The 25,748-nt window shown below is 38.8% G+C and overlaps 4 protein-coding genes across 6 annotated transcripts; 1 reads left to right on the top strand and 3 right to left on the bottom strand.

Moving 5' to 3' along the window:
- Window position 1: 1 nt before the first annotated feature.
- LOC113670384 (uncharacterized) lies at window positions 2-9,078 on the bottom strand. 2 transcript variants are annotated; one of them, XM_089183716.1, is made up of 4 exons: window positions 8,920-9,078; window positions 1,924-2,356; window positions 1,260-1,322; window positions 2-776 (listed from the first exon to the last, which is right to left on the bottom strand). In XM_089183716.1, exons 2-4 carry the CDS (start codon window positions 2,348-2,350, stop codon window positions 727-729), a joined length of 540 nt encoding a protein of 179 aa, XP_089039842.1. In that variant the 5' UTR covers window positions 2,351-2,356; window positions 8,920-9,078; the 3' UTR covers window positions 2-726. The 2 variants fall into 2 exon arrangements, with proteins under 2 accessions (XP_089039842.1, XP_089039843.1); XM_089183717.1 differs by lacking the exon at window positions 8,920-9,078 and adding an exon at window positions 7,733-7,953.
- LOC149038668 (uncharacterized) lies at window positions 4,355-6,916 on the bottom strand. Its single transcript, XM_089184170.1, has 2 exons — window positions 6,035-6,916; window positions 4,355-4,690 (listed from the first exon to the last, which is right to left on the bottom strand). Exons 1-2 carry the CDS (start codon window positions 6,914-6,916, stop codon window positions 4,355-4,357), a joined length of 1,218 nt encoding a protein of 405 aa, XP_089040296.1.
- A 1,358-nt stretch (window positions 9,079-10,436) lies between the features above and the next one.
- Window positions 10,437-19,268, bottom strand: LOC113670348 (FERRY endosomal RAB5 effector complex subunit 3). Of its 2 annotated transcripts, none has more exons than XM_027186482.2 (13): window positions 18,874-19,268; window positions 17,262-17,589; window positions 16,571-16,670; window positions 16,364-16,475; window positions 15,517-15,553; window positions 15,313-15,410; window positions 15,049-15,133; window positions 14,392-14,510; window positions 13,705-13,881; window positions 12,674-12,876; window positions 12,419-12,476; window positions 11,408-11,475; window positions 10,437-11,320 (listed from the first exon to the last, which is right to left on the bottom strand). In XM_027186482.2, the coding sequence occupies exons 1-13, from the start codon at window positions 19,055-19,057 to the stop codon at window positions 11,222-11,224; spliced, it is 1,668 nt and encodes a 555-aa protein (XP_027042283.2). In that variant the 5' UTR covers window positions 19,058-19,268; the 3' UTR covers window positions 10,437-11,221. The 2 variants fall into 2 exon arrangements, with proteins under 2 accessions (XP_027042283.2, XP_089039839.1); XM_089183713.1 differs by having other exon boundaries at window positions 15,313-15,437; window positions 18,874-19,057.
- On the top strand, window positions 19,263-23,767 carry LOC113670359 (ER membrane protein complex subunit 6). Its single transcript, XM_027186496.2, has 6 exons — window positions 19,263-19,336; window positions 19,641-19,701; window positions 20,120-20,222; window positions 21,219-21,311; window positions 22,143-22,162; window positions 23,358-23,767. The coding sequence occupies exons 1-6, from the start codon at window positions 19,309-19,311 to the stop codon at window positions 23,386-23,388; spliced, it is 336 nt and encodes a 111-aa protein (XP_027042297.2). The 5' UTR covers window positions 19,263-19,308; the 3' UTR covers window positions 23,389-23,767.
- The last annotated feature ends 1,981 nt before the right edge of the window (window positions 23,768-25,748 follow it).

The following is a 25,748-nucleotide window of genomic DNA, read 5'->3' on the forward strand; positions in this document are numbered from 1 at the left end:
ATTTCTTTTATCAGCCTTTTATATTTTTCTAAGTTACACAAATTCAATATTCGAAATCAAATTACAGCAACAAAAACACGTATAGGCACCTTACTAAATAAAGCTTTTAGCAAGAATTTTATAATAAAATGCATATGAGAGTGACGATAGGTGTACAACAGAGTTGGGGAGGGGTAAGGCTAAGGCTTTATGGCACTTTTCACGGAATGTAGAACAGTCCTTCAACACTACCAAAAATATTAAAATAAAGTTTAAAAAACTTAATTCCTCAGAAATTCGATATCTATTTCTAATCGCAAGAGTAACTTTTCGGTGAAAAAATTGAGAATACATGCATTGGCAGGATCTAACGGGCAATGAAACTTAACATTCTCCTCGTTCGGTGTAGTGGCGCGACCGCTGACAAACTGACGGTGCAGCCCTATATGAATAGATACGCATGTATGTAACGGGGTAAACTGTGCGACACAATGAATGACACTAATTATATGAAGCTCGGCATTGAACTCTGTTGAGCGAGTAATAATGCCAGATCAGGAGCCCATCAAGAGCAATGGGCTCCTGGCCAGCTTCTGAATTACCAGAGTACACTATCCCACACTCATATGCATTTTTACAATTTTACATGTGCTCGCTTTTTCTTTCCTAATGTTACAAGTTTTAATGACAAACTACTGCGGATGCGATGAAGTCGACATCGCGAGGCGTTTCCTCAGCCGGTCGAGTCTAGCGTATCTCAAAATCCTCATCAAAGTTCTTTTGCATCAGGTCAAGATCTTGAATTAAGAAAGTAAAATAAATAGAAAAATGTTATTTCTAAACAAATAAAGCCCTTTTTAAGTCTGCGGAAACTACGGAAAAGGTCATGAGCTGTCTATTTTTAGTTCGCGAAAAACGGAAAATTCAAAATTAAACAAGGTTGGTCCCAGTGTCATATAATAAACTGCTGGCTAACCTCACTTGCTCGGTGCCTACTGGAGAATATTGTATGACCCTTAGTCGTTTCGGTCCGTTTTGCCACGTCCTCGGGAAAATGTTCCCCAGCGCGACCTTCACACTCGGTTAGTGAGAAGTTATTATTCAGACTGTAAGTACGTGGCTCTTGAGATAAAATTCAAGAATACGACCTTCTAGATTTAGAGCTGCTAGTTAACAGCATCATATAGTGTTGCTTAATTTTTCATACGATTGAGGTGGTTCTCAAAGTTAGTCAATATATAAAACCGCTGAGGGGTGTAAATGTTTCGATCTACTCTCACCTCTCTTGAAATCCCGAATTTCTCCCTCGAAGACGTCACTTTCTTCCATGGGAACTACAATTTCTAAACGAATAAATTTATAAAGTTATTGCAACAAGTAACAAAAAATAAAGAGCTAATGTAGCCTAACAAAGGGAAAAGAAATGCGAGAGAGTGTAGACGAACACTAAGGCAATTAATAAAGTCAGCGGAAGAAAATAAAACCGATAATGCTCTGGAATCATCTTCGTTTCACATATACTGAGAAACTTTTCCTTATAGTTTGAGATTTATAGCTGATAACTTATTAGCTGATAATTACTTTGAAAAACCGGTGAATGTTTGGCGACCTTTAAATAGCCCCATCAACTGTTTAACTCCCATGAATGACTAAGAGAGAATTTCTCCTTTCAATATCAATATAAGATCAAGTAGACAAATGACGAGAATTGAAAAATATATATCAATTAGGGAAATATTAGTTATTATCCGAACTATTATTATAAGAATTGTATGGAAGACAGTTAGAATAATTTCTTGAGAATGGAAGGGTTAAAATCAAAACCATTAAACGTGCGTGGGAACACTTGCTCTCGTACATAAAATGATAACGTCAAATACGAGAGTGTCCACACGATTTCTAGCCCCCCCCCCCCCCCACCCTCAATAAAAATTCAAGAACTACCTTCATAACCTTCACTCTCGTCATTCGCATCATCAATTGCTGGGTCTGCATCAACTGTTTCTACTTCGTCTCCTTCTTCTTCTCCTTCGTCATTCTTTTCCTCCTCACTGCGGTCATTTTCCCATTCTGGCTCCTTCCATTCCTCCAAGTCACTATCTTCGACCCACTGTGGATTCTCATCACTGTCATCCCAAGCCTCCTCATCCTCTTCTTCACTCCAATCCTCCTCGTCCTCTTCTTCATCCCAATCTTCGTCCCAAGCCTTCTCGTCCTCTTCTTCGTCCAAGGAAGTCTCAAATTCTGAGACTGTGTCCCAGTCTTGAACGTTCCAAATTTCTCCGAGGTTATCGGATGTTTCAGGGACAGGTTTGGCTTTAGCCAACGAGAGAGCACAAAGCAGCAACAAAATCTTGATAAAACCTTTCATTTTAATCTAGAAATAAAAACGTTTCAGTGCAATATGCTGGAAAACTTTTGTTAGTTGATATCAACAACCAACTTCAATTCCTTATTAATATTATCGAGGACGAGAACGGTTACCGTCCGAAGTCAACGGGAAGGAAAACGAACATAAAATATATATATATATATATATATATATATATGCAAAACAATTGGAGCCCGTGTTTGCAAGAACAGCATAGTTGTGGAAAAAAGCCATATCTCGGTGTATTGAAACACTTTACGATCTTAAAAATGGAAGTTCAATTTCTTTTATTTATTTATTTATTTATTTTTTGCAGTGTCACGCGAAGACAGCAATAACGACTCTAGATCAGCCTTTTCTCAGTAAACTATTTTGTACTTGTCTTAGTCGTTCATGCAGTCGAACCCCGCCGGCCGTACTTGTCGCGTTCGTTCGATAAAGTAGACAGTCTGAGTACTGAAATATTTCCACAAATTTTTAACACAAGTCTTCCATATCTTGTCGCTGTGCAAAAAGGAATTCTACTGATTCGCAACCATTACCTATTACCTTATTCACTGCAGTTTCTAGAGACCACGTTACATGCAAACAAGCGGAGAAAACCATGGAATACATTTACATGAATGCTCTTAAAATGTTTGCGATGATGTAACACCACTGTACCTTCACGCGGTCGAACCGATGAACCTTAATACATTTCACTGAGCTCGGTAAAAATTTAAAGATCTTCCGAGAGTTAATTTAAGTCTTCCGACTTGGAAAGTCCAAATTAATCTCCTCTCTGTAGAAGAGGACCCATAATTTAATTCTCCCTTAGTAGTAGATAGCTTATTCTGATTAAAATCGCAGCCAAAAGCTGAATTAGATTAATCGTTACAATAATAAAATCTTATAAAAGTATGAGAAAAGTATAAGAAAAATGTACACAGATTAACTACAATCATTATATATGAATGTATTCATGAGTCTCTTCGTCTTAGCCAGAGGAACATTAAATTTCCTCATTCGTCTCAAATTGAGTTCACAGTTGTTCTGAGGAGGCAGGAGCTTATACAGTTTATGGTCTGAGTTACAGGTGATAGAATCAAAAAGCTTAGTTGTGATAGACTGCTTGCGTTGGGAGAGTGTCTCCAAGTTGGCTTGATTTAATGCGTCGCTATATGGAACAAACGGAAAAATAATTCGCATGGCAGGAAGCGCGTCGTGAAACACCGGGCATGCGTATTCCATTACTGGGCGGATACAAGTCCTGTAAAAGATTAGCAGATCTTTGGTGGGAATATTCGCTCTCTTCAGTTGTTTAAGAAAATATAACCGACTTGCAACTTTTTTACTTATTTCAGCAACATGACAGTTCCACCGAAGGTCGGAAGAAATGTTTAGCCCCAACAACTTAACAGTAGACACTACCTCTATTGCTTTCCCTTTGATAACAATTGGAGCAAAGTCCGCGGCTGATTTAGCGAACGAAATCCGCAGTTCCTTACATTTCGATTCATTTAGCTGGAACTTATTTTGATTAGACTTAGCAATCAGTTCCTCCACATCAGATTGAATACGACTGCCTTCTTTTTTGTGAACACACTCTGCAATAGTTGTGTTATCCACGTATTTCCACAGATTCGTATTGCTGGTGTTGATGTCATCGACCATAAGAATAAACAGCCATGGCCCGAGCTTGGTTCCCTGAGGCACCCCTGCCGGTACATTCCTCCATTCGGACAGGCAATCTTCTCCCAACTTGACTCTCTACGTACGATCTGTAAGGAAGTCGATGGCAAAACGATAAGCCAACCGATATGTCCAAGGCGAACAGTTTCCCAGCGAGAAGCGCGTGGTCTATCAAGTCAAAAGCCTTCCGGTAATCGAATAAGACGACCCTGACGGTGGATCCTGTACCGTCTGTGTGTTTGGCCCAGGAGTGCACCATATTAATGCATGTGTTGTAGAAGATTTTGGGATAGCCCCAAATTGGTTGTCTCCAATTTTCTTGAGAATTGATGGTCACAAGTATTCTGCAACAAAAAACCCCTCTGCCACCTTAGAGAGAATGGATGTTAACGAGATGGGAAGCAGGTGTTTATTTACGTCTTTAATTGGTTTCTGCTTTGGGATCGGCACGGTATCAGCAGATTTCCAAGAAGGTGGTAAACGTCTTTCAGCAAAAGAACTGTTAATGATATCAGATGTATCGGAAAGGAGATCGGCATTTTCCTTTAGCAACCATGCTGGAATACCGTCGGGGCCAGACGCTTTCCTAGGGTTGATCGACACAAGCTGAAGGTAAACAGCATGCTGAGAAACGACAAATGGTTGCTCGGTGGAGTGGTCTTGAGACAGCTGGAAAGATTCAGCAGATAACGGTGTAAAGTCTTGCATTGGGGAGAGGAAAGTATCATTGATCAGGTTGGCCAGGTCCAAAGCACTAAGAGACTCCTCACTTATGTGTTATAATGATCTCATTAGCTCTTCCGAGTCCCTAACGGCCGATGACATGCCGCTCAGTTTCTTAACTCCACTCCACCAAGCAGACGGTTTGCACTCCTCTTATTTACCATCTACGCGAGTTCGCTGTTTGACATCATGAAATCTCATCTGCCATCCGTTCACACCTACGCGGACGATACACAGCTATATATATCGTTTAATCCCGTTGATAAGACCAGCGAGGCTGATGCTGTGATTGCGATTGAGAACTGTATTCGTGACGTTCGCGCTTGGATGAGAGATGATAAGTTAATGCTAAATGACGATAAAACTGAGTTCCTGATCATTGGCACGGAACGACAGTTATCAAAGGTGTCCGTTGACAAGATCAAGATCGGCCAAGCTGAGGTATCGCCTGTTTCTTCAGTGCGCAATTTGGGCACCTGGTTCGATTCTCATCTGGACATGTCGACTCATGTGACTAAGACTTGTGCTAGCGCGTTTTATTATTTGTACAATATCCGGCACATTAGGAAGTATTTGTCTCGTGAGTCCACCGTGAGGCTTGTTCACGCGTTCATCACAAGCAGGCTTGACTACTGTAATGGTTTATTGAACGGTGCTCCTGAGTATCTAATTAAGAAACTTCAAAGAGTCATGAATGCCAGTGCTCGATTGGTTTACTGTACACCTAAGTATTGTCACGTTACTCCTTTGCTAAGAGAACTCCACTGGCTACCAGTGCGCTTGCGCGTAGATTTCAAGATTCTCCTTGTTACATTTAAGATTCTTCATGGTGTCGCGCCTAGTTATCTTAAGGATCTTGTCTCTGTCTTACCGGTCTCACGTTACCAACTACGCCGTAACAATAATGGTATATTGTTAGAAAGACCTCAGCTAAGAACGAAGAAGACCTTGGGAGATCGCGCGTTATCGATGGCTGCCCCCTTTTTATGGAACAGTCTTCCTCTGCCAATTAGACAGGAAACATCAACCGACTCTTTTAAACGCTCTGTTAAAACATATTTATTTAAAAAGGCTTTTAGTTAGATTATTTATTTATTTATTTTTTTTTTTAATTTTTATTATTATTTTTTTTAATATTGTAATGTTAATATTGTAATATTGTAATTTTACCGAGTAATTTTACTGGTTTTAATTTAGTTTTTAATAATATTGTAATGCGCTTTTGAGTATTTTTATAGAAAAAGCGCAATATAGGTATTAAATATTATTATTATTATTAGGCTGGCTAACTTTGGAGTCGTAATACCGCCACCTGCAGATCTTACGCTCACGGTTCACTCGGTTCCGCAGAAATCGAAACATCGGCTGATTATTTTCTGCGAGTGCTCTTTGCCGCCGTCTGATAAGATCTTTCAAACCTGAATTAATCCAGGGCGGATCTCTAGAGTGGATCGCTTTGGATCGCAGTGGCAGTACACTGTCCAGACCATGTTGGATTATTGACTGAAAAATTGACCCTTTCTCTGCACAGCCATGTACGTTGCCGACGAGGGTGTACGCATCGACCTCTTGGAGGTAGGTGCGTATAGCAAGGCGATTACTAGGTTTTAAGTCCCTTGTTTTGATCGTTGATCGCGAGTCCGGAAGCTGAGATCTATCCTTTGGCTGTACCTCTACGGACATGTGATCTGATAGACCGTGGGGAGGACGTTGGATGGGGACCTTGTAGTACTTTCTCAGATTCGTTAGGACAAGGTCCAGTATTTTATCGCCTCGCGCGGGGAATTTGACGATCTGTTTTAGATCAAAACTGTTCTGAAGACGCTTGGTGTTAAGCCGATTGAAATCTCCAACAATAAGCAGACCACTGTTGGGAAAGCGCAATTCAATGGACGACAAACTCTGGATGGGTGGTGGATGATAGATTATTCTTAATACAATACAACTGAATCCCCTCGAGAGACGAGCAGGTCGTAATTTTAACCAAAGCGCTTCAAAAGATGGGTCTTCTAAATCTTCTAGGATAGTAAAGTTAATATTGTCTCTAATATATACGCAAACCCCTCCCTGAGTAATATCAACTCTGTCCTTTCGCACTAGATTGAAGCCACTGAGCGCGACAATGTTATCTTGAACATAACTACGAAGCCATGACACAATCCAAATTTGCATGTTGGGCAACGTAGCGGATTTCATCAATCTTGGGAGCAAGGGACATAACGTTCGATAAATATAGCGATGGAACGTAGGCAGATGGAGAGCCCTTCCTTGTTGAGATTGAAGTTGATGTTAGACAAACGCAGTTTGACGGATTGTGGGCTTGCTGGGAAACACGCCAAGATAGTTTTCCCAAGCCATTGCCGACACCTCGCTGCTGAATCGTGCTTATTTTAAGACGACGAAGTTTGCTACGCTCTTGAACAAGACGACCAGCACGCATACCTCTATAACGAGGCCAAAGACGTAAGGAACTCATGTTGACCTTGTTAAAACTTACTTGGGTATAAAACTTACATCCCCAAGTAAGTTTTAACAAGGTCAACATGAGTTCCTTACTTCCTTCCTTAAATCCAAAAACCAAAATTATTACTATTAGAATCTTGGAGTCAATACATATTTGTTTCACTGTTATGGTAGATCTCTGAGGGGGTCCTTCGAAAATAATTTTGAACGCGCTACCTTATTTAATCCCAACCATCATAAACTATACATCGATGGAAAGGTAATTCAATATCCCATCCCGTAAAATGTTGTTTCGCGGTTTTCGCGTCATTCAAGTGGGAGAAAAATTTATGAGGGGCCGTAACTTCAATTCGAATCGGATGGCTCCTCTTGAACAAAATACCAGGTATCGAATTTTACCGCACAAACAAAACTTCTGCAGATTCCCAGCAATCACAAGTGTGCTCCCTAAAAACTGTGTGAGGCCGGTTTTGGTCACTTTGACCAGCCAAATGTCGAGTTTCTTCAACAAAAAAGTTTACTTACCACGCTTTTTGCCAGTACTCGTATGTGCCAAGAACTGAGGTGGAAAATTGTTTATAAGGATGCAGATATCTCGCGTTGTATCACCCCGCAAGCGGTTGCGTTTTAAATATTTTTATTTTGTCTCTGCCACTTCTCCACGGAAACAAAAATAGTTACACAAAAACGCAATCAAGCGGTGGAACCGTAATTTATGCAACAGACAGAAAGCTCTGTCAATGTCAATCAGATACGAAAAAGGTTTTAATTCTTAAAATTAACCATGACGTATTTTGAAAATTTGAATTCTTTACCAATACTTTCAAAACTAATTTACCAACAAAACGGAGTGCAATTGAAATATTTAATTAGGAAAACCCGATATGCACATGTACTTTCAAGATTCTTTCAAGCGGTTTGTTAATTTTCGTTCTTTTTCCCTCTCTTTTATTTAATTTGTTTTTCGTTCTCGTGATGAAGTCGCCGCCAGTTAGACGGCCAATAGGAAATTTTGGATGAGTACCTATCAAACAGCAATAACTACGAATTTCGTGACGTTTTGTAATGGCTGCTGTACAAGATACTATTTGGAGTCAAGACACGGCGCGAAAAAATTGAAACTTCAGTTGATGTAAGACACTGAAAAACAGGAACCCAAACTCAGTTACAGCTGACAGTTAAAATCATTCCCTTGTTATTGCTAACTTAATAGAACCTGAAACACAACTATTGTACTGTACGAGAATAATAGAAACATGAAGTAAAAGACCTAAATTTCTGCGATTATTTCGAGCTTATTCTTCTAAAAACGCGTGCGTTCATTTGCCCCATTTTAGTCTCTCATATTAGTATCTGGTACGTACGAGCGCAAAACTTTCTTTTTCAAAATTCAACAGTTTGTTTACCATTACACTTAATTTAAAAAAGGCGTTTCCTTCTCTAAATTCACGCGCGTTTCGTAATCACATATGATCTCTACGTCCAAAAGCTAATAACGTATTTTAACAAACAGTTTGCGGTACCTCCGGCAATGACCACGACTTACCTAAATAATCGAGTACGCTAAGCGAGTTTAAAAGATTGCTCTTGTATCACTTAATATCAGAAGATTCGATGCTTACCATACCATCAAACAATTAACTTCATTTTTCGGATACGCAGTTCACCACTAGAATTATAGAACAAAGAACAATCGATGTAGTTTAACCTACCAGAACTCAAGGAAGGTAGCAGGCCTTTTCTTTCGTACCAGCCAAGATCGGTAATTGTGATTAAGACGGATCGTAAGGGTCGATAATAGCTCTTTACTCCTCCATGGTAACAGTACAGGCTCAGAAAACACGACATACCTCACGTGCGCTGGGCCAAACAGACACTCCGGCGGATCTGAATTACATGTCAACTATTAATTTACGGGTGACTATTGCTTTCCCCTCCACATTTTGACAATGTCCATTATGAAATGGCGGTCGAAACGCTGGCCGCACAAAAAGGTATTTGCTAAGGATTTCTGCAAAATGAATAAACCGTTTCAGTGAACACGCACGCTTTAAGGCAAAGAAAATCGCCAAATTTTGCGCGCGCAAAGACAACTCCACGTTTAAGCCTCATAAGGAGTATATGTGATGAGTATGAGATCAGCTTCCTTTTCTCTTGTTGCCGTATTTCTGTCTTGCCCTACACCTTTCTCAACCGTAATGTAAATCACAATAAAACTGACTAGATCGGAAAACTTCCCCGCGCTACGCATAATGCTTTAAAAGCGGGTACTATCAGGGGTATACAGAATCAGAAAATTCGATCTCAGATTAGATCGTAACAAACAGATCCGTTTCTCGAATTGATTTTAAACCATCAATATGACTAATTACTGTTTCCTTGATGTATGAGCTGTCCACTTCTTCCAAGTTTTAATTACTTGGACATGATTCCATAATGGAGGGGGTCGACCAACGATTAAAATTGTCAATTTTTACGGCTAACTGCTAATTTTTGGGCCACTTAACCGCGAACGGTTACTGAATCCTACTGAGACCCTCTTGCAAAACACTCCTTAATGTAATGAAACAAAACTCGTAACGAATAGATCCTTTTCTTTAACGGCGTCGTTTCTTGTTGCTTAGCTTGAATTGATTATTAAACCATCAATATGACTAATTACTGTTTCCTTGATGTATGAGCTGTCCACTTCTTCCAAGTTTTAATTACTTGGACATGATTCCATAATGGAAGGGGTCTCAATGAGTTGATGGCTTTTACGGCTATTTCAATTTTGGCCAATATACGGCTATCGGTTAATATCTTTTCATGGTAGTCATCATAAACATTTTTAAGATTAACTTTTATCACGACCAACGGTTAAAATTGTCAATTTTTACGGCTAACTGCTAATTTTTGGGCCACTTAACCGCGAACGGTTACTGAATCCTACTGAGACCCTCTTGCAAAACACTCCTTAATGTAATGAAACAAAACTCGTAACAAATAGATCCTTTTCTTTAACGGCGTCGTTTCTTGTTTCTTGACTTGAATTGATTTTTAAACCATCAATATGACTAATTACTGTTTCCTTGATGTATGAGCTGTCCACTTCTTCCAAGTTTTAATTACTTGGACATGATTCCGTAATAGAGGGGGGCTCAATGAGTTGATGGCTTTTACGGCTATTTCAATTTTGGCCAATATACGGCTATCGGTTAATATCTTTTCATAGTAGTCATCATAAACATTTTTAAGGTTAACTTTTATCACGATTAACAGTTAAAATTGTACATTTTTACGGCTAACTGCTAATTTTTTGGCCGCTTTACCGCGCACGGTTACTGAATCCTAATGAGACCCTCTTGCAAAACCCTCCTTATTGTGATGAAACAAAACTTGGTTTTAAGAAATTAACAAGTCGCGGTTTTGTGTCCTTTCCTCGCTTTCACTATGGTTTTCTACGGGCCGACTATGCACGCGGGCTCGTACAGGACATATGTAAATAATTTAGAGAATTTTTTAATTTCTTTCCGTATTTCTACTAAGTGCGGTTAAAAAAAAAACGGAATGAACACTGACAGTGGCCAGTTTTAACGTAGGAAAATCTCACAAGAAACCAAGAGAGGAACTCAAGGCAAATACATGTAAACTACTTCAAACGCGTCAAAAATAGAGTGATCAGGTAGTAATTTGTTTATGCTTTCCATCTGATTGTTTGAGAGAATGGCACATGTTTTGTAAACAAAGAACAGAGCGTGCATTCAAGAAAAACAGTGCAAAGCCAGATTAAATTTGACACTCAGTAAGTACAGTGCTACAATACAAAATCAAATTTCTTCAAATCTTCTTGCGACCACTGCGAGAATAATTTGAAGTTTTTCTTTAAAGAAATCCTTCTATGGACTCAAGACGTAACACGTTCTTCAGTGTTCTACCATTTTCTGGCTAGTGAAGAGCAATATGGGAAGGTCGCGTAACTCGACATGACGACGACGGCCGTCGAATAGCATCACGGGATAGGTAGAAATGACGTCATCTGTTGGCTGTGGATGTGAGATCCAAAGGCGTGGATACGCGGAAGATACTAGACAGCATTTGGCTAAATGATGTGAACATTTCCTCAGATATACCCTGAGAAAATAAATAGAAGAAAATGAAATGAAAGAATAGTAGAGTGACACACTGAATGGCAGTTTCTAAAGGTGATAAACTTCCTACCTTAGGCACCAAAAACTGTAAATTCAAAGACTCTGCTCCGCTCCACGTGCTGCATTCCATAATAAAACCTACAATGAGGAAGTATACGAATAATGTTTAGCATACAAGCCACCAAAAGTATTGACCAGGGAAAAGACTTACCGAATGGATGCAAAAAACACGGTTTGCACCATGGAAAAATTCATTAGTCAGTTCACATTCCGATCAACAGTAGTTCCACCGAAACTGGCGTGAAATTCAGAGGCCAATCAGAAAAAAAAAAGAAAGAAAATTTCATAGCAGGCCAAAAGGAATGCAGAAGGGTTGTAGCACGGGTAAACTTGTGTGATGAAGTCGCGACTCGTTTAAGTTTTAACCCTTTGATACCTACGAGTGACAAGGATCTAATTTCTCCTTGCAATATCTCCCCAAAATCACAGGTTAAGGTCACGAGAATAAAGGAAATTATCACCAAATAGAGAAGCTCTTGATTGTGAAACAAATTCTCCTTGTCAGAACATTAGAAATTATCTAGAGGACAGTAAGGGGAATATGCATACTGATGTTAGGGTGTAAAGGGTTGAATCTGATTGGTTGAGAGAGTGGTGTGAGTTTCTGAATCAATTAGAGAGCGATGATAACCCTTTACACCCAACAGTATTATGCATACACCTCTTAATGTTCTCCATACATTTCCTGAAGTGCTATCAAGGATAATTTTGTTTCACAATCAAGAGCTTGTTACTGTCGTGACTTTAATGTGTGACTCAGGGGTGGTATTATAGAGAGAACTTAGATGCTAGTCAAAGGATTACGCGAAGCTAACGCAATCTCGGACTATTTTCGACATTAACACGAAAACTGATTCATCGTAACCAGAGCAAGACATTAGTGTGGTAACACAGCTGAAAAAAGTGACGAAATTTTCGTGTCGAGGCAAGTACGTAAAGAATAGAGAAAAATGAACTTGTTTGTGCCATGCAGTGTTTTCCTTCTGTATTACAAGTAGAATTACATTTAATCATTATTTACCTTTTACACATTTAAACATCAACTCTGCTCTCTTCATGCACCAAGACACTGTCATCTCCTACAAAGTAGTTAAAATTTTCGTACGTGAAGTATTATGGGAACAGAGTTACAATTTATGAGGTTTCTAAATGCTTCATCTCTTTATATAAAACGCTTTCTTGAATACTTAGAACTGAAAAAAAAATTTGATTTAAAAGCACTCGAGATCTCTATCGAAGCAGAATGGTACTCAGTCTGCCAGTGTCTTGCACCTACCTCTGTCATTTCATGGAATAACAGTAGTGGTATAGTTATGGTGGTTATGCTGTGTCTGACAGCTGTGTGCAGAGCGTTCCTTAAGCCAACTATAACAGGATTTCTTGTGCTAATTGTTGGTGACTTCACACTGTCGTCCACAACGAGATGGAACACAACATGTACCTCAGACAAGTTTGAATGCCGAGTGATGTAGATATCTCCTGCATTGAGCGATTAAAAAAATGTTTGGTCGTGGTTGTTATAGCTTTGAACCCTTTACATCCTAATATCAGTATCAATATTCTCCATTCTTGTATTTATAGATTTCCTTTGGTATTGACAGGGAGAATTTGTTAAGCAATCAAAGCCTCTTAGGTTAATGATCATTTCCTTTATTCTCGTGATCTTAATAAATGATTCAGCTGTATGACTGCAAGGAGAAATTAGATTCTCGTCACTCTTTGGGTTAAAAGGGTTTAACTTCTTGCGTATTCCGTTGTAGCACGTTTGCCAATAAATTCAATTATCTTCGTTAGTAAAACAAACATACAACGATTATAAATTGAAAACAGGGGTAAAATCTCAGAGAGCAGTTCTGTGAGTAATAAATAAGTTAAGAAAAAGGGTTGCGATGCTAACGCGCTAATTAATGTGTTCGGAGCGATTTCCAATTCACGGCCCAGAGCAAAGCGAAAAACTCGATTCGCATTCTTAACCAATCAGATATATTACAAGGAGCCAATGAGAACTTAAAGTAAAAACAAGCGAAGTGTCCAAAGCGCGGGAAAACGGGAGTGACCAAGTCGCGGTTAATTTTACTTCTGCATTTGATTGGTTATGCAGAGTACCACGTGGGTATTCTGGACCAATCACTGAGCAAATTAGAGCTGGAACCACATAACGTTTGTGCGGGGCGGGTGAGGGGGAGGGGGAGGGGGAGGGAGAGGACGTTGCGTGACATCCCGCGAAATAGCTGCAAAAGAAACTTCTCTTATTACGAATATTTTCGACGTGTGATTGAAATTGCACTGGGTATGAAAATGACAAACCTGTGTTTAGTGTTAGTGGGCGTAGAGCAGCATCAGCTGAAGGAAGTTGTTGATGTTCACTAGCATTTGACTTGCTACGATCTCTCTTCTCAAACATTTGCTGAATGAGGCACAGCTGTTTGTCCAGGTCTGGAAAATGAAATTCTGTCCCGGACTGCTGACAAATCATGGCAAAATCTAAAACAAAAAGGGTTTCAGAGAAGGTTGAATGCCGATTTTCAGTTAAAATCTGACCACCTAAGCAGTAAAATACTCTACATGTAGAGGTTCTCTTTTATTTCCGCCAAAATAACCCAGGGGTACTTGTCTTACCACAGGCACACCACACTGTGTGTACACGGTTAAGTATTGTTGACATGAGACGAACAAACTCATATGCAAACATACAAAAGCTATGAGGGTTATGAATAAAGCTCTGAAAATTTTTTTTAAAAATGCTTCAACCGACCCATAAAGGCGAAAAAATACCACAAATGCATCAATTAAGATCTCATTTCATTTTATTGAGATATTCAGCCCAAGATATAATTTAGATATGTAATTTTTAGAACTTTATTTATAACCCTCTTACATTTTGTTCATCTCATGTCAACAATAATTAATGACGAACACATGGTGTGGTCTGCCTGTGGTCTTACAGAACTAACTATGAGAGGCTACAGGGAAATGAAAACTCTTTAAACATACGTTTCAAAATTCCTGAGTATGTATTAAGGCGGTCTTCTACCAGCAAAATTACTCCTGCCAGTGTTCCAGAGTACAATGACAGAGCTGTCTGGATTCTGTGGGGCTGTGATAGCACTGATCTGGTTAAGAAAAATAAAAAACTCACCTCATTGTTTCAAGAACCAGTTACATAAACAAAAAGCCTGGATACAAGACTGCCTCATACATCTATAGCTAATGCTCAAGGTTATCCCTTTTTCTGAAGCATAATAATATGTTAAGGGAATCACAACTCAAGTTACCCAAGCAGTTCAAAGACACCCATTTATACTCCTATGTGATGAGAGGTGCTGTCTGAAAAAATGTCTTTTCAAGGACGAGACAATCAGTAACCTAGCTGGGGTTCAAACCCAGAGGTTTCAGTCTTGAGTCGGTAAACACACACAAGGAAACAAGGTATGGCAGTTTGTCTCCAAAATCAAAACCTTACAATAACAAAACTCAGTGAAAAGTAAATGTTTTTCCTGACATTTACTCAAATGCATTGTGCAAAAACCCCCTAGAAACTGTAGAGGCTTGATTAACTGTTTGAAATAATTGAAGATAGGGGAGCCATTGTACTTTATGCAATTATCAATTTTTCTCCAGTCAATATTACAGTAATGACTCCATATCTACCCTCCTGGTCTGGTCTTATGTTTGCACAAGTCCAGCACATGGCCACAGATCAATCGCAGATTGTGTGTTGACTTCTTTTGGGCTCCTGTCAATGGTGAAAGAACAGAATCAAAAGGCAGAACATGACTCAAATGACCCCAACTGCTTCCCTTTCAATCTGGAGTTCAGCACACAAACTTCAAAGAGCATAACATGACAAAACACTGGTCAAAACATTTTTCTCAAAACAACAAAATCTGTCTCATTGTACAATTGTGTACTCACCCAAAAGGATGGTAAAACTCTCTTCAAGCCTGAAATCATGCTCAGAGGTAGAAAACTCATTAGCTTCTGGCATGCTCTGGACAGACATACTGTGATTCCTGAAGTGTTTCAAAAGCATAACATAACTAAGAGTTAAATTGAATCTAAACTGGCCTATTAAAATAATTTCCCAAGGTTTGTTAAATATGAACATCTACCACTCACTTTCCTATGGAGAAAGAGTCTTCCACTGATGATGGATCTGAGGAAGAAACCAAAGAAAGCAACACAAAGCAATCATAAATGTGACTGTACAGTTGGTACAAGCCTTATACAGTCATGTGTGTAGAAACCTTTGGGACAATTTTCAAATAAAACCAAAAAAAATGCACCTTATTAAATAGTTCAACATATAATAGTTACTGAATATTATAATTGTCTATCATTTTTCCAAGCCTTTAAAGACAATTTTTCAGATGAATAATAAAAACAATTCATTTGATGGCTTGCACAGGAAATTCACAACACATGCCTACATTTTGTAAGTTGTTTGCTATTTTATGAGCCCCAATAGGAGTAAGGAGAATTGTATCAATGGAGTAAGGTGCTTGCAAAAGACAAAACAGACACCAGTGTCCTTTATGACAAATAAAATACTCAGTTTCACTTAAATTCCTTGCCTTAAAAGGATATAAATAAATCAAAGTTTGGATTTTTTAGTGTAGCTTTTTTGTTACTTTGTTTTGCATTCATATTTTCCTTGTTCTACCATGCCATAACATCATGTATATGTTACATTCCATTGAAATTTTACTTTATTTATCTCCCCGCACTCAAACATTTCATGGAGAGTCAGGGCCCCCCCAAGGAAATAAAAAAAATGCTTAAGGCAAGGAATGTGGCTGTTTCTAAGCTAAGATTTGCTCATACAGATTTCCCTCAAATTTTCAAAGTACTGGATAAAATTATAAATCTTGGCAAACATTTCAGCAAAAACAAAAATTATAGTTTCAAAGATTCTTTCTTTGTCATGTGTTTTTACATGTAGATCGATATATATTCAACAAATTACCTGAACTGACTCTGACCATATCCTCATGTACCTTAGTGACCCACTCTCTGTACTCTCTCTTTTGCATCTCCTGGAGTTGCGAGAGCTCACTGGACCAGTATGTCTCCAGCATCTAAGAATTAAATGAAAATAAAAATTGATCCACAAAAGAAAAAAAAAAGAAAAAAAGGATCTAAATCAGTCAAACCCCATAGTTATATAACTTACTTGTGCATCCTCACAGTGCCTAGCTGCCAAATCATTGACATCTTTGTCTGAAGTGACAATGCCAAGATTGTTAATGGAATCTTCCATTTCTCTCTGGTGCCTAAAAAACAACATAATTTTAATATAGAGGTGAACAGTTGACTCGTTTACCCCTTAGAGTGACAAGCATCTTATTTTCCCTTACAATTTTACCCCTGAATCAGGAAATGATCACCAATAATAAAAGCTTCTATTTGTTAAACACACTCTCCCTGTCAGCACCTTAAAAAATGTATAAAGAATTGTATGGAGAATATGCATATTCATGTTATGGTGTGAAGGGTTAATACATCTTGGGAAGAAAATTTATCACATAGGAATATATTTACTATAGACACATGAGAGGACTTTCTAATTTCAACCTTCAGTTACACTAAATTCTTAACCCTTTCACTTCCAAGATCTTATCATTGATTCTCCCTTCTAGCTGCTACACATTTCCCTGTATATTACCTATGAGAATTTGGTGCTACATCAAGACAATTACTTCTACCAGATGAGTTTCAGTATTCTCATTACTTCTTTCCTGGATAACGAATGGATATCATGAGGAGAAGTTACATGTTGATCACTTCTTGGACTTAAAGGGTTGAATGTAATTGGCTGACTAGAGTGTATTATTTGCCTTGACAATCAACTTGATATATCTTACTTCTCTTCCATTGTTTTTATTGCATTTGCCTTTTTCGAGACAACATCATCCATTGCTATAGCATAAGTATTCTCCAGTTGTAGCAATGTTTCAAGTGCCGCTGAATGAATCAATGAATGGTACATCTCAGAAAACACAGACTCTTCACTCTTGTCAGTGGCAGAGCTGTAATTTGCATGTTCTTGAGTAAAAGTGTCAGACCAAGAAGAGATACAATCAGCAGCACACTGTGAAGATTGCCTCATTTGTTCAAGAGCTGCACCACCCATTTTGTCCTGCAGCTCCCTGCATGATGACTTGTTGAATTCATCTAAAGTTTTAGTCAATTCTATGATTGAGTGAAAGAACAGAGACCAGTAATTAAATCCTCAACCCTTTCACTCCCAAGATCTCATTAGTAATTCTCCTTACTGACTGCCATACAACTCTTATGTTATTAGTTTGGCGAATCTGGTATTAGACCAACTAATAATCCTCTTATGATATTTTTCTTTCTTCCAATCAACTGTCTGCTTGGTAGTCTGTATTGATATTGCAAGGAGAAATTCTGTCTTGATCACTCATTGGAGTTTTTAAAAGGCTTAAATTCCCAGAAAAGGTTAACTACCAGCTAAATTTCAACTCTCTCTCTACAATTTCCAAACCTTGGAGTGAATCACACAGTTAACACCTAAACCAGAAAGGTCTCAGAATAACCCATTACTCCATTTTGCATACAGTTATCAGATGAAATAAAACAATGTTAAAATTGGGATTAATGTTTTGATCTAGAGTAAGATATTTTGGTTTTATTAACTCAGTTGATAATTTAAATTGACCATCATAAAGAGTTTTGAATGTAAGCCCTTTGTAAGAGTGAATGATGAAGGACAAAGAAACTCTTTATGGTGGCCAATTTGCATTATAAATTCAGATCATCAAACCAATTTATCTTGTTATAACCTCCCCTGATGTAGCACCACAGTTTCTTGAGAAACTAACCCCTTTTTATTCCTTGTTTTTCTGGCCCAAGAGTGCCATATGGCACAGGATGCCATTACATGCTTAATATTTATTCATTTTTTCTGAAATTTTCACAACCAAAAGGTCATTGAAAGATCTGCACATTGATGGCATAAGATTGTGGCACTCTCCAATATAAGTCTTCATTTACCACCCCAACAACTTTTGGAACTTTTTGTCTTTGTACTATTTTGGTTCAGGTAATATCTCACCACAATCAATGCTCTGAGAGCTGCAATTTAAGCTATAGTTTAGTGGTATACACTATATGAACGAGGCAAGCAAAAAATTTCAATGTTTTTAATTTTTCACTCTGGACCTCCTCTATACCTGCTGGTTTCCTTTATAGCATAATCCAAAAATACCTTTGAAATGATATATTATACATGGTCTGGTGGTTCATCATTCTACTTTTAGAAAAATTTGGCATTTACCTCAGGCAGGAAAGGGTTAATTGTATAGGGTCAAATGAAAATCTTTCCGCAAACTCCCTTAAATATTCATTTATAAGGAAACCTTTTCCCCATTACCTATCCTGTCCTACAAGCATGTCAATACCCTCACCCCGTCCCTCCCCTTCCCCCACACATCGTTTCCTTTCATACAGTACCTGGTTCAAGATAGCACGGTAAATTGTGAAAAGTTATCAGCCTTTGAACAAATTCTCTCGCATCAACCTTCAGTGGTATTGGTATCGGCACAGTGAGTCTCTGTAATTTCCCACTGTCTTTAAAATCAAACACAAAGTCGCGTTTTTGGTCCTCGTACGTCGAGCAAAGAAGTACATCAACCATCTTGACTCAAGATTCAAGTCGCAAAATCCCGTTTTGCATCGATGAAATCCAAGAGATCGTTCATCAGGGGGCGTAGCTATATCCAAAATTCGAATCGGATCGCAGAGTGGGAGACCATCATTAAAGGTTTCTTCAGATCAGCTGAAAGTTGAGTTTACCACGATCACTAACGAGTGTTTAGATTACTTAGTACTACAGAGCACATTCCTTTGAGCCCACAGACACAACAGCTGACAGGTCTTAAATTCAAGATGGCGGAAGGAGAGCAACATATTCACGGTAGAAGAAACATTCGAATCATGCTTCATTTGGCGCTTGATGTTGGTGGTGTAGAATTTAACTGACAAAAAACGAAACTTGGGGTTTTACTGACTTATACAGATATTCCAATTCAATCTGGTTTGCTTACTTTGACAAATGTTCCACAGGCTTGAAAATATGTCATCGTGCCGTTTATATGAGCAAGCTTATCTTTAAATTTAAAGCAACGACCTTTCTAACATGTTTTATGTTGTGAGTTGCATTTCAAGTCGCAATTTTAAGGTTTTTTTCACTTTTTTTTTTTCTCCCCGTTCGTTTTCAGGGAAGGATGAAGCTTTCAGCCCTTTCTCCATCATAGCTAACAACAGCATCATTGACTTCTGGTAAGATTTTACGCGGTGCGGATAAAAATGAATATTTTACGGTTCATTTTTATGCTATATTTGTACTGTATTCCTTTGTTTTTGGTTCTTGGTATTTTTCATCCATAGTCTTGGTGCAAAGTTGAATCTATGCTATGTCAAAATGCAACTTAGATGAAAATAATTCCGCTGTTTGATCGCTTGTCCTTCATAATCTTTCAAATAGTAATCTCGATAACGAAACACTGGTATGTCCAAAAATTTGATATGTGATTAACTGCTAGGCATGGTTGTTTTTCATGACTTTCATGTGGCTAAAGGATGTTCAAACAAAAATGTTGTCTCTTTTATTGTTGTTTTGTTGTTGTTTCTGTTATGTAGACATCATGTATAAATATAAACAGCATCTCTGTGTTTTTATTCTGTTCTCACTTTTTAGTCGGACATCATTAGCATCCATGGCAGGCATCTCTGCTGGCATTCTTGGACTGACAGCTCTGAAAGGCTTCATCTTTTACTTTATAGCTTCCCTCTTTATGTCTGTAAGTTATTTTTCAGTCCATAACATGTGATGGAAAACCCCTTAGTTTTAATGGAATTTAGCCAGGCCATTGCTCTGGAATGGAACTGGTGCTGACTTTTTGGTCAAACTTACACTTATGTCCAGAAATGCATGCAGTAACAAAAATGGCAGATTTTACCAAATTTTGTCAAAGCAAGTGAATGTTCATGGATTTGATCATTTTGGTGAATTTTAGTCAAATTTCTCAAAGCAGAATCAGTTTGGTGGAACTGACAATTTTTACAAATTGAAGTCAAATTCTTCATAACACAATCGGCCAGGCAGATTTGACAATTTTGAGGATTTTTTGTTACTGTATACATTTCTGGACACATCTCAACCTCAGATGGAGTTTTTTTTTTTTACTTTTCCTGGAACTCAAGTTTTCAAATAATAACAGAGCTTGCCCATTAGTGTACAAGTAATTTTAAATTCACATAATTCTGATGATCTCTTTTCTATTCTACACTACGATACAGTCTTAATGTATTTGTGAAAAAGACAATCATTGTTCTCTTCAGCAAGTCAGGACTAATAATAGGTCACTGTATTTGTGTATGGGTGAGATATGCAGATACCTATGATTGGTGTGCTGGACTCTGGCTCAAGAGGTTTGGGTTCAAACCTGGTCATCACATTGTGTTTTGTTCTTTTGGTGTTGAATTCAAATCACTTTACTCTCCTAGTACCTTGATCCACCTCAGAGTATAAATAGGTAGCAGTGAATTGTCAAGAAAGCCTGATGAAATGCTGGGGGTAGCTTTGTGATGGACTAACATTCCATCCAAGAGGGAGAAGTGATACCCCTTGTAGCTTCATGCCAAGGAACCCAGGATAGACCTTGGATGGGTGCGCAGTGGTTAATCCCCTTTTTACTTGTTTACATGGAATAGTGGAATAGTGATCCATGCATGGGCACAACACACAATCCAAAGATAACAAACAATAATTTTAAAATGTTACCTCTTTTCTTTAGATTCTAATCTGTTTAAAGGCTGGTACACAGTGGAGAAAATTTTTCATTTCTTGGTGGGATCTGAGCACCTCTGGAATCTTTGGAGGAGTATTTGTATCCTTTTAAAACATGTTATAAATTATTTTTTAACTGTTATTATTACTATCATTATTGTTTTGATTAAGAGAGTTTAATAGTGATGCAAGCATTTCTTTGCAAAGGGTGAAGCTGGCAGGGGGGAGGGGTGTCCTGGGGTGCCCATGACCCCCCCATGTAAGTCTTTTTTTTAAACAAACAACCCACAATATTCAGGTAAGAAAACTGGTGAGTGCCCTCTGTTTGACACAGGGTGCCCTGAGGGGGCCCCCCTACTTTGAAAAATCCTGGCTACCCCCTTGTTTGCCCGCAGGAAAGCACGAGGAGGCCTTGAGCAACTAAGGTTGGCAGAAGGTCTGCAAGGGGTCTGGGACTCATTATGAGTGCTAGACCCCAGGCTTCATCTCAAATCTTCCCACAGGCAGAGAAACACGCGTCCTGCGGCGCTAATAACGTGAACGTGCTTGCAGGGCTAGGCTTTGGCAGTCACTTTCGATTTGAATTAAACTGATCAAGCCCCATCCAATGTGCCACACTATAGTTTTACAGTGACTGTTGTCAGCTTTAAGGTATTGTTTAATTAATGAACTGCTGTAATAACACAGAATTTGTCAAATTGCCAAAGATTTGAGATTTCCTCCATTTTGAGACAGATTATGTTAAATACGATTTAAAATGGATCACAGTCGCCCGCAATTTCAGCTATTTAACAAGTGTGATATTTTTTTTTATGTAAGGGTTAGCTTTGAAGTGACCTCCACTAAGATGCGCAATAATGATAACTTGTAAATTCACGTCCATATCAAGTTATTTCCTTAACTCTTGTCTCTTGTTTTGTCTGCATTTTAGACATATTTACTATTTTGGACGTATCCTTTGTTCTCATTTATAAAAAAAAAAAATTATAGCTTCATTTCTTCAGCAGACGTGTATTTGTTTCCCACGCACTGATATCCCGGAAGAGGAAAACCTCACGACCAGAAGAATTTCTCACATTAGCACGAGACGTGAATCTATGTTGAGCACCGTGAAATTCCGAAAGGAGCAATTATCTGGTCTTTACTTTCGGATTCAATAGCCTTTATATATCGCTACCTACGAGGTTCTCTTTCCTTTGGTAATAAGTGTAGCAAACGCCCAGTTTTGTTTAAGAATCAGAGACATCTTAACGGTTACACTTCATAGTTTCGTATGTATACACCGTTTTAGCCTTTAGTTTCTTTTATGTGGTATTTCCGTCATTTCCTGTTAAAAAAAATTGAGGTCGCGACGTTGTGAGGGTCATGGTTTTCACGTTTTCACAACTTTGAGGATTTTTTTATGCACGTGTTAAATTTTATCACTGCGCTCGGGGGCGGGAGGTGGGGGCTATTACCAACGTGTAAGCGACGTATTGCCGACATGCAACCGACGTATTACCGACATGCAATCGACGTACAACCGACACAACGACTGTCGGCCGACTGATGTTCGAAAGCTGCCCTATCGGTTTGAAAGTCGGATGACAAACGGCAAACAGACGAGCGACAAGTTATCGACAGGCGATAGGTATTTGGGGGAACTTTTCATAATTTTTGCGGTGGCTTATGTAACTTTGCGGTCATAGTGATTTAGTCTGGGGCATGTCACTGGTTATTTCATTACAATTTGCATCAAATTCCCCCGCGGGAAAAAAAGTAGCCACTAGATGTTTGCCTTGCTCAAAGCGTGTTGCCTCGTAGCTCAACTAGTATCTGGGAGGCCTGGATTCGAATCCCGTCTATGCCTGAATTATTTTCAGACATTTTGCTTCTAATAATTGCTGCTTGCTTACGAGTATCATGCGTTTATTTTAGGAACTATCTTGTTATATAAGGAAAGATATTTTTCGTCCTGTCACAAGCGTAGGACGAAGAAAAAATTCTGCGTTCCTCTGAGGAATCGAACCTCAGACCTTCGGATTCCGCGCTCCGGAGCCACAGAGACTCTATGTTGAGCAAAGCCCATTACAAAGTTCTTATATGACACGCGTCCTGCATACTGTTAGGATCAGTAATATCTTGTTATTTCTTTAACATTTTTAAGGTTTTTGTATGGAATGGTTCATGTATACTAGGTACTCAGTCCGCTGACGAAACTACTGTCAGCATTTGGAAGATACACTCATGAATTTGATCGTTCAACACGCGAAGTGTGATGGTGAAAGGGGAAAAGTTTCTGCCCCATACTGTGATGTGTACCTTCTTAAGACGGAAGAATTACCTTATCTTTTGTGAAACGCTCTCGGATTCAATCGTCGAACACTATAATTAATTTCTATCAACTGACTCTACTTTTGCCTGAGACTCAGAACTTTACCGATGATCTGAAGTAGGAGAGAAATCCTACGAATGGTTTTTCGGGTTACTCCTAGTTTGCAAGATGGAAGATCACTTGTGAAATCGAGGCTCCGCTATCTTACATAAATTTGAAAGCAATAAACTGCTTGAACTCGATCAGGCCTTCAGAGTATTGTAGAGCATGCGTACATAAGGCGGTTTTCAATTGAATTTCCTGACACCCAACCAATCAGAACATAGGAAAATATCACAAGGAACCAATAAGCACTGAAAGTGATTACAGGCAAACTACCAAAAGCGCGGGGAAACGTGAGTGACCCAGTCGCGACTGGCTTGAGTTTAGCATCTGATTGGTGGAGAATTGGTCGTGGGTTTTTTTGGACCAATTACAAAACTAGAGTATATCAAAACCAATGCAACAGCGGATTACTCTGGACACTCCGTTGAAAATTGCTTTTATGTGAAAAAAGTTTTTTCCTGTTGTGCATGTAAAACTAAGTTTCAATTAAATTGGCGTTAACAACTGAGTTGATAACGTAAATTAGCCACCGTAAAAAGTTAAAAGACTGACGTTTCGAGCGTTAGCCCTTCGCTCTGACGAAGGGCTAACGCTCGAGACGTCAGCCTTTTAACTCTACGGTGACCAATTTTTGTTTTCAACTCAGTTGTTAACACCAAATTATCTGTTATACTCTCCCACCGACGCAGCACTACAGTTTCTTTAGAAACTTGCCCCCTTTATAAGTTTCAAGTACTTTGTGAAGAGACAGAGTCTTACAGTACTCTATCAAAGACAAATTTTATCTTTGTACCTCAAGCTATTTAAAATAAAATTCAGTATCACTAGATGTGCCTTATTTGTCCATTGTTTACTAATAGGCTGTGGTGTACGACTGAAATTTAAATACCGAGAAAACATTTGATTAAACTGCTTTTAAATTGTTGTGTAACACAGCTGTTTCGTCCTGTGATGATAACTGAGTTATCGTCATTGATAGCGATACGAAGTCTGTTGAGGTAAGTACGATAGGATCGCAGTTGAATAATACATGAGGACAGATCATTAGGAACGGACCTGGAATACCTCTGCCTCCGTTTTGCGGACAACGAACGGCCTGTTAGCCGCAAAGCGCGGTATCCCGTCCTCCTTTGCAAGCCCTTTTCCAATTATTAGACAGGTTTTAGGAAAGATCGAGTGCAAGGATTTATGACCTTACATCGGTTTCTATTTGTGTACCGTAAGGCATTCGTTTAAGGGTTTTCAGCCGCGAATGGAAAGCAAATTCGTAAGGAAAACCAAATGTTTTGTTGGAGGACTCTTTTCTCAGACTAGCGTCGGTCGATAACCCATACTGAAAATTTGATAAGGGCCGTGGTTGTATGTCGCCAAATCGTCACACTCTAACACTAGCGTGCATATTGTTCTTTGCACAATCTTGTGGTACAGGCAAGTAGAATCTGTTTAAAACAATCGAGAGCTTCTTCGGTTGATGATCATGTGTGAAGATGTCTTTATCCTCATGATCGTGATGCGTGATTCTGCAGTGATACTCAAAGATAACTGAAGTTCTTTCACTCTCAGGGGTTAAAAAGTTAACTTGGTTTACGGAGGGGTCCTGGGCTCTATTCAATGGAAGCGAGAACCGGCAAGTGTATCAACGACTGAAGGGGGTAAGTTTCCAAGGCAACTATGGTTCTGCGTCGTTGGAGGTATTACAAAATGATTTGGCTTCATAATTATGAAATGAGTTGATAATGTAAATTGCTTACCGTTAAGAGATCCTAAAGCTGAATTTTCGAACGTTTGCCCTTTGTCAAAGCGAACATAACGATAGGGTAACGCTCAGAATGTCATTTTCAGAATCTCTACGGTGGCCAACGCAGCTGATAAAACCAAATCATGTTATGTTTGACTAACGACTCTTAATGTGGTTTATGTGCACACCATTTACAACTGTCCTCTTAGAGCAAGTGTCTACCGTTTGTTGATAGTTCTTCTAGTGTTTTATCTTTTTTTATCTCAATCTTCTTTTCTTTGATGGGGAACACTATGGTATTTCTTCACGGAGTAATAAATCGATTTTTATTCCTACCAAACTTGGAAAGAGCCAGCAAGAAATGTGCGTCTCTAGCCTTC

The sequence above is a fragment of the Pocillopora damicornis genome, chromosome 10, assembly GCF_964200805.1.
Source record: "Pocillopora damicornis chromosome 10, jaPocDami1.2, whole genome shotgun sequence".
Taxonomy (NCBI): domain Eukaryota; kingdom Metazoa; phylum Cnidaria; class Anthozoa; order Scleractinia; family Pocilloporidae; genus Pocillopora; species Pocillopora damicornis.

Bases quoted from the DNA above. Each gene is read 5' to 3' on its own strand.
- LOC113670384 (XM_089183716.1), bottom strand. From the start codon at position 2,350: ATGAAAGGTTTTATCAAGATTTTGTTGCTGCTTTGTGCTCTCTCGTTG. The intron at 1,323-1,923 runs GTAGTTCTTGAA...TTATTCGTTTAG, and splicing joins CGAGAGTGAAGGTTATGAAG to AAATTGTAGTTCCCATGGAA. The intron at 777-1,259 runs GTGAGAGTAGAT...TCTTAATTCAAG, and splicing joins AATTCGGGATTTCAAGAGAG to ATCTTGACCTGATGCAAAAG.
- LOC149038668 (XM_089184170.1), bottom strand. From the start codon at position 6,916: ATGCAAATTTGGATTGTGTCATGGCTTCGTAGTTATGTTCAAGATAAC. The intron at 4,691-6,034 runs GTTAGCCAGCCT...GAATCTTTCCAG, and splicing joins GGCGGTATTACGACTCCAAA to CTGTCTCAAGACCACTCCAC.
- LOC113670348 (XM_089183713.1), bottom strand. From the start codon at position 19,057: ATGGTTGATGTACTTCTTTGCTCGACGTACGAGGACCAAAAACGCGAC. The intron at 15,438-15,516 runs GTGAGTGGTAGA...TTTAACTCTTAG, and splicing joins GACTCTTTCTCCATAGGAAA to TTATGTTATGCTTTTGAAAC. The intron at 15,134-15,312 runs GTGAGTACACAA...CACCATTGACAG, and splicing joins GAGTTTTACCATCCTTTTGG to GAGCCCAAAAGAAGTCAACA.
- LOC113670359 (XM_027186496.2), top strand. From the start codon at position 19,309: ATGGCGGAAGGAGAGCAACATATTCACG. The intron at 20,223-21,218 runs GTAAGTTATTTT...TCTTTTCTTTAG, and splicing joins TAGCTTCCCTCTTTATGTCT to ATTCTAATCTGTTTAAAGGC. The intron at 21,312-22,142 runs GTATCCTTTTAA...TCTGCATTTTAG, and splicing joins GAATCTTTGGAGGAGTATTT to ACATATTTACTATTTTGGAC.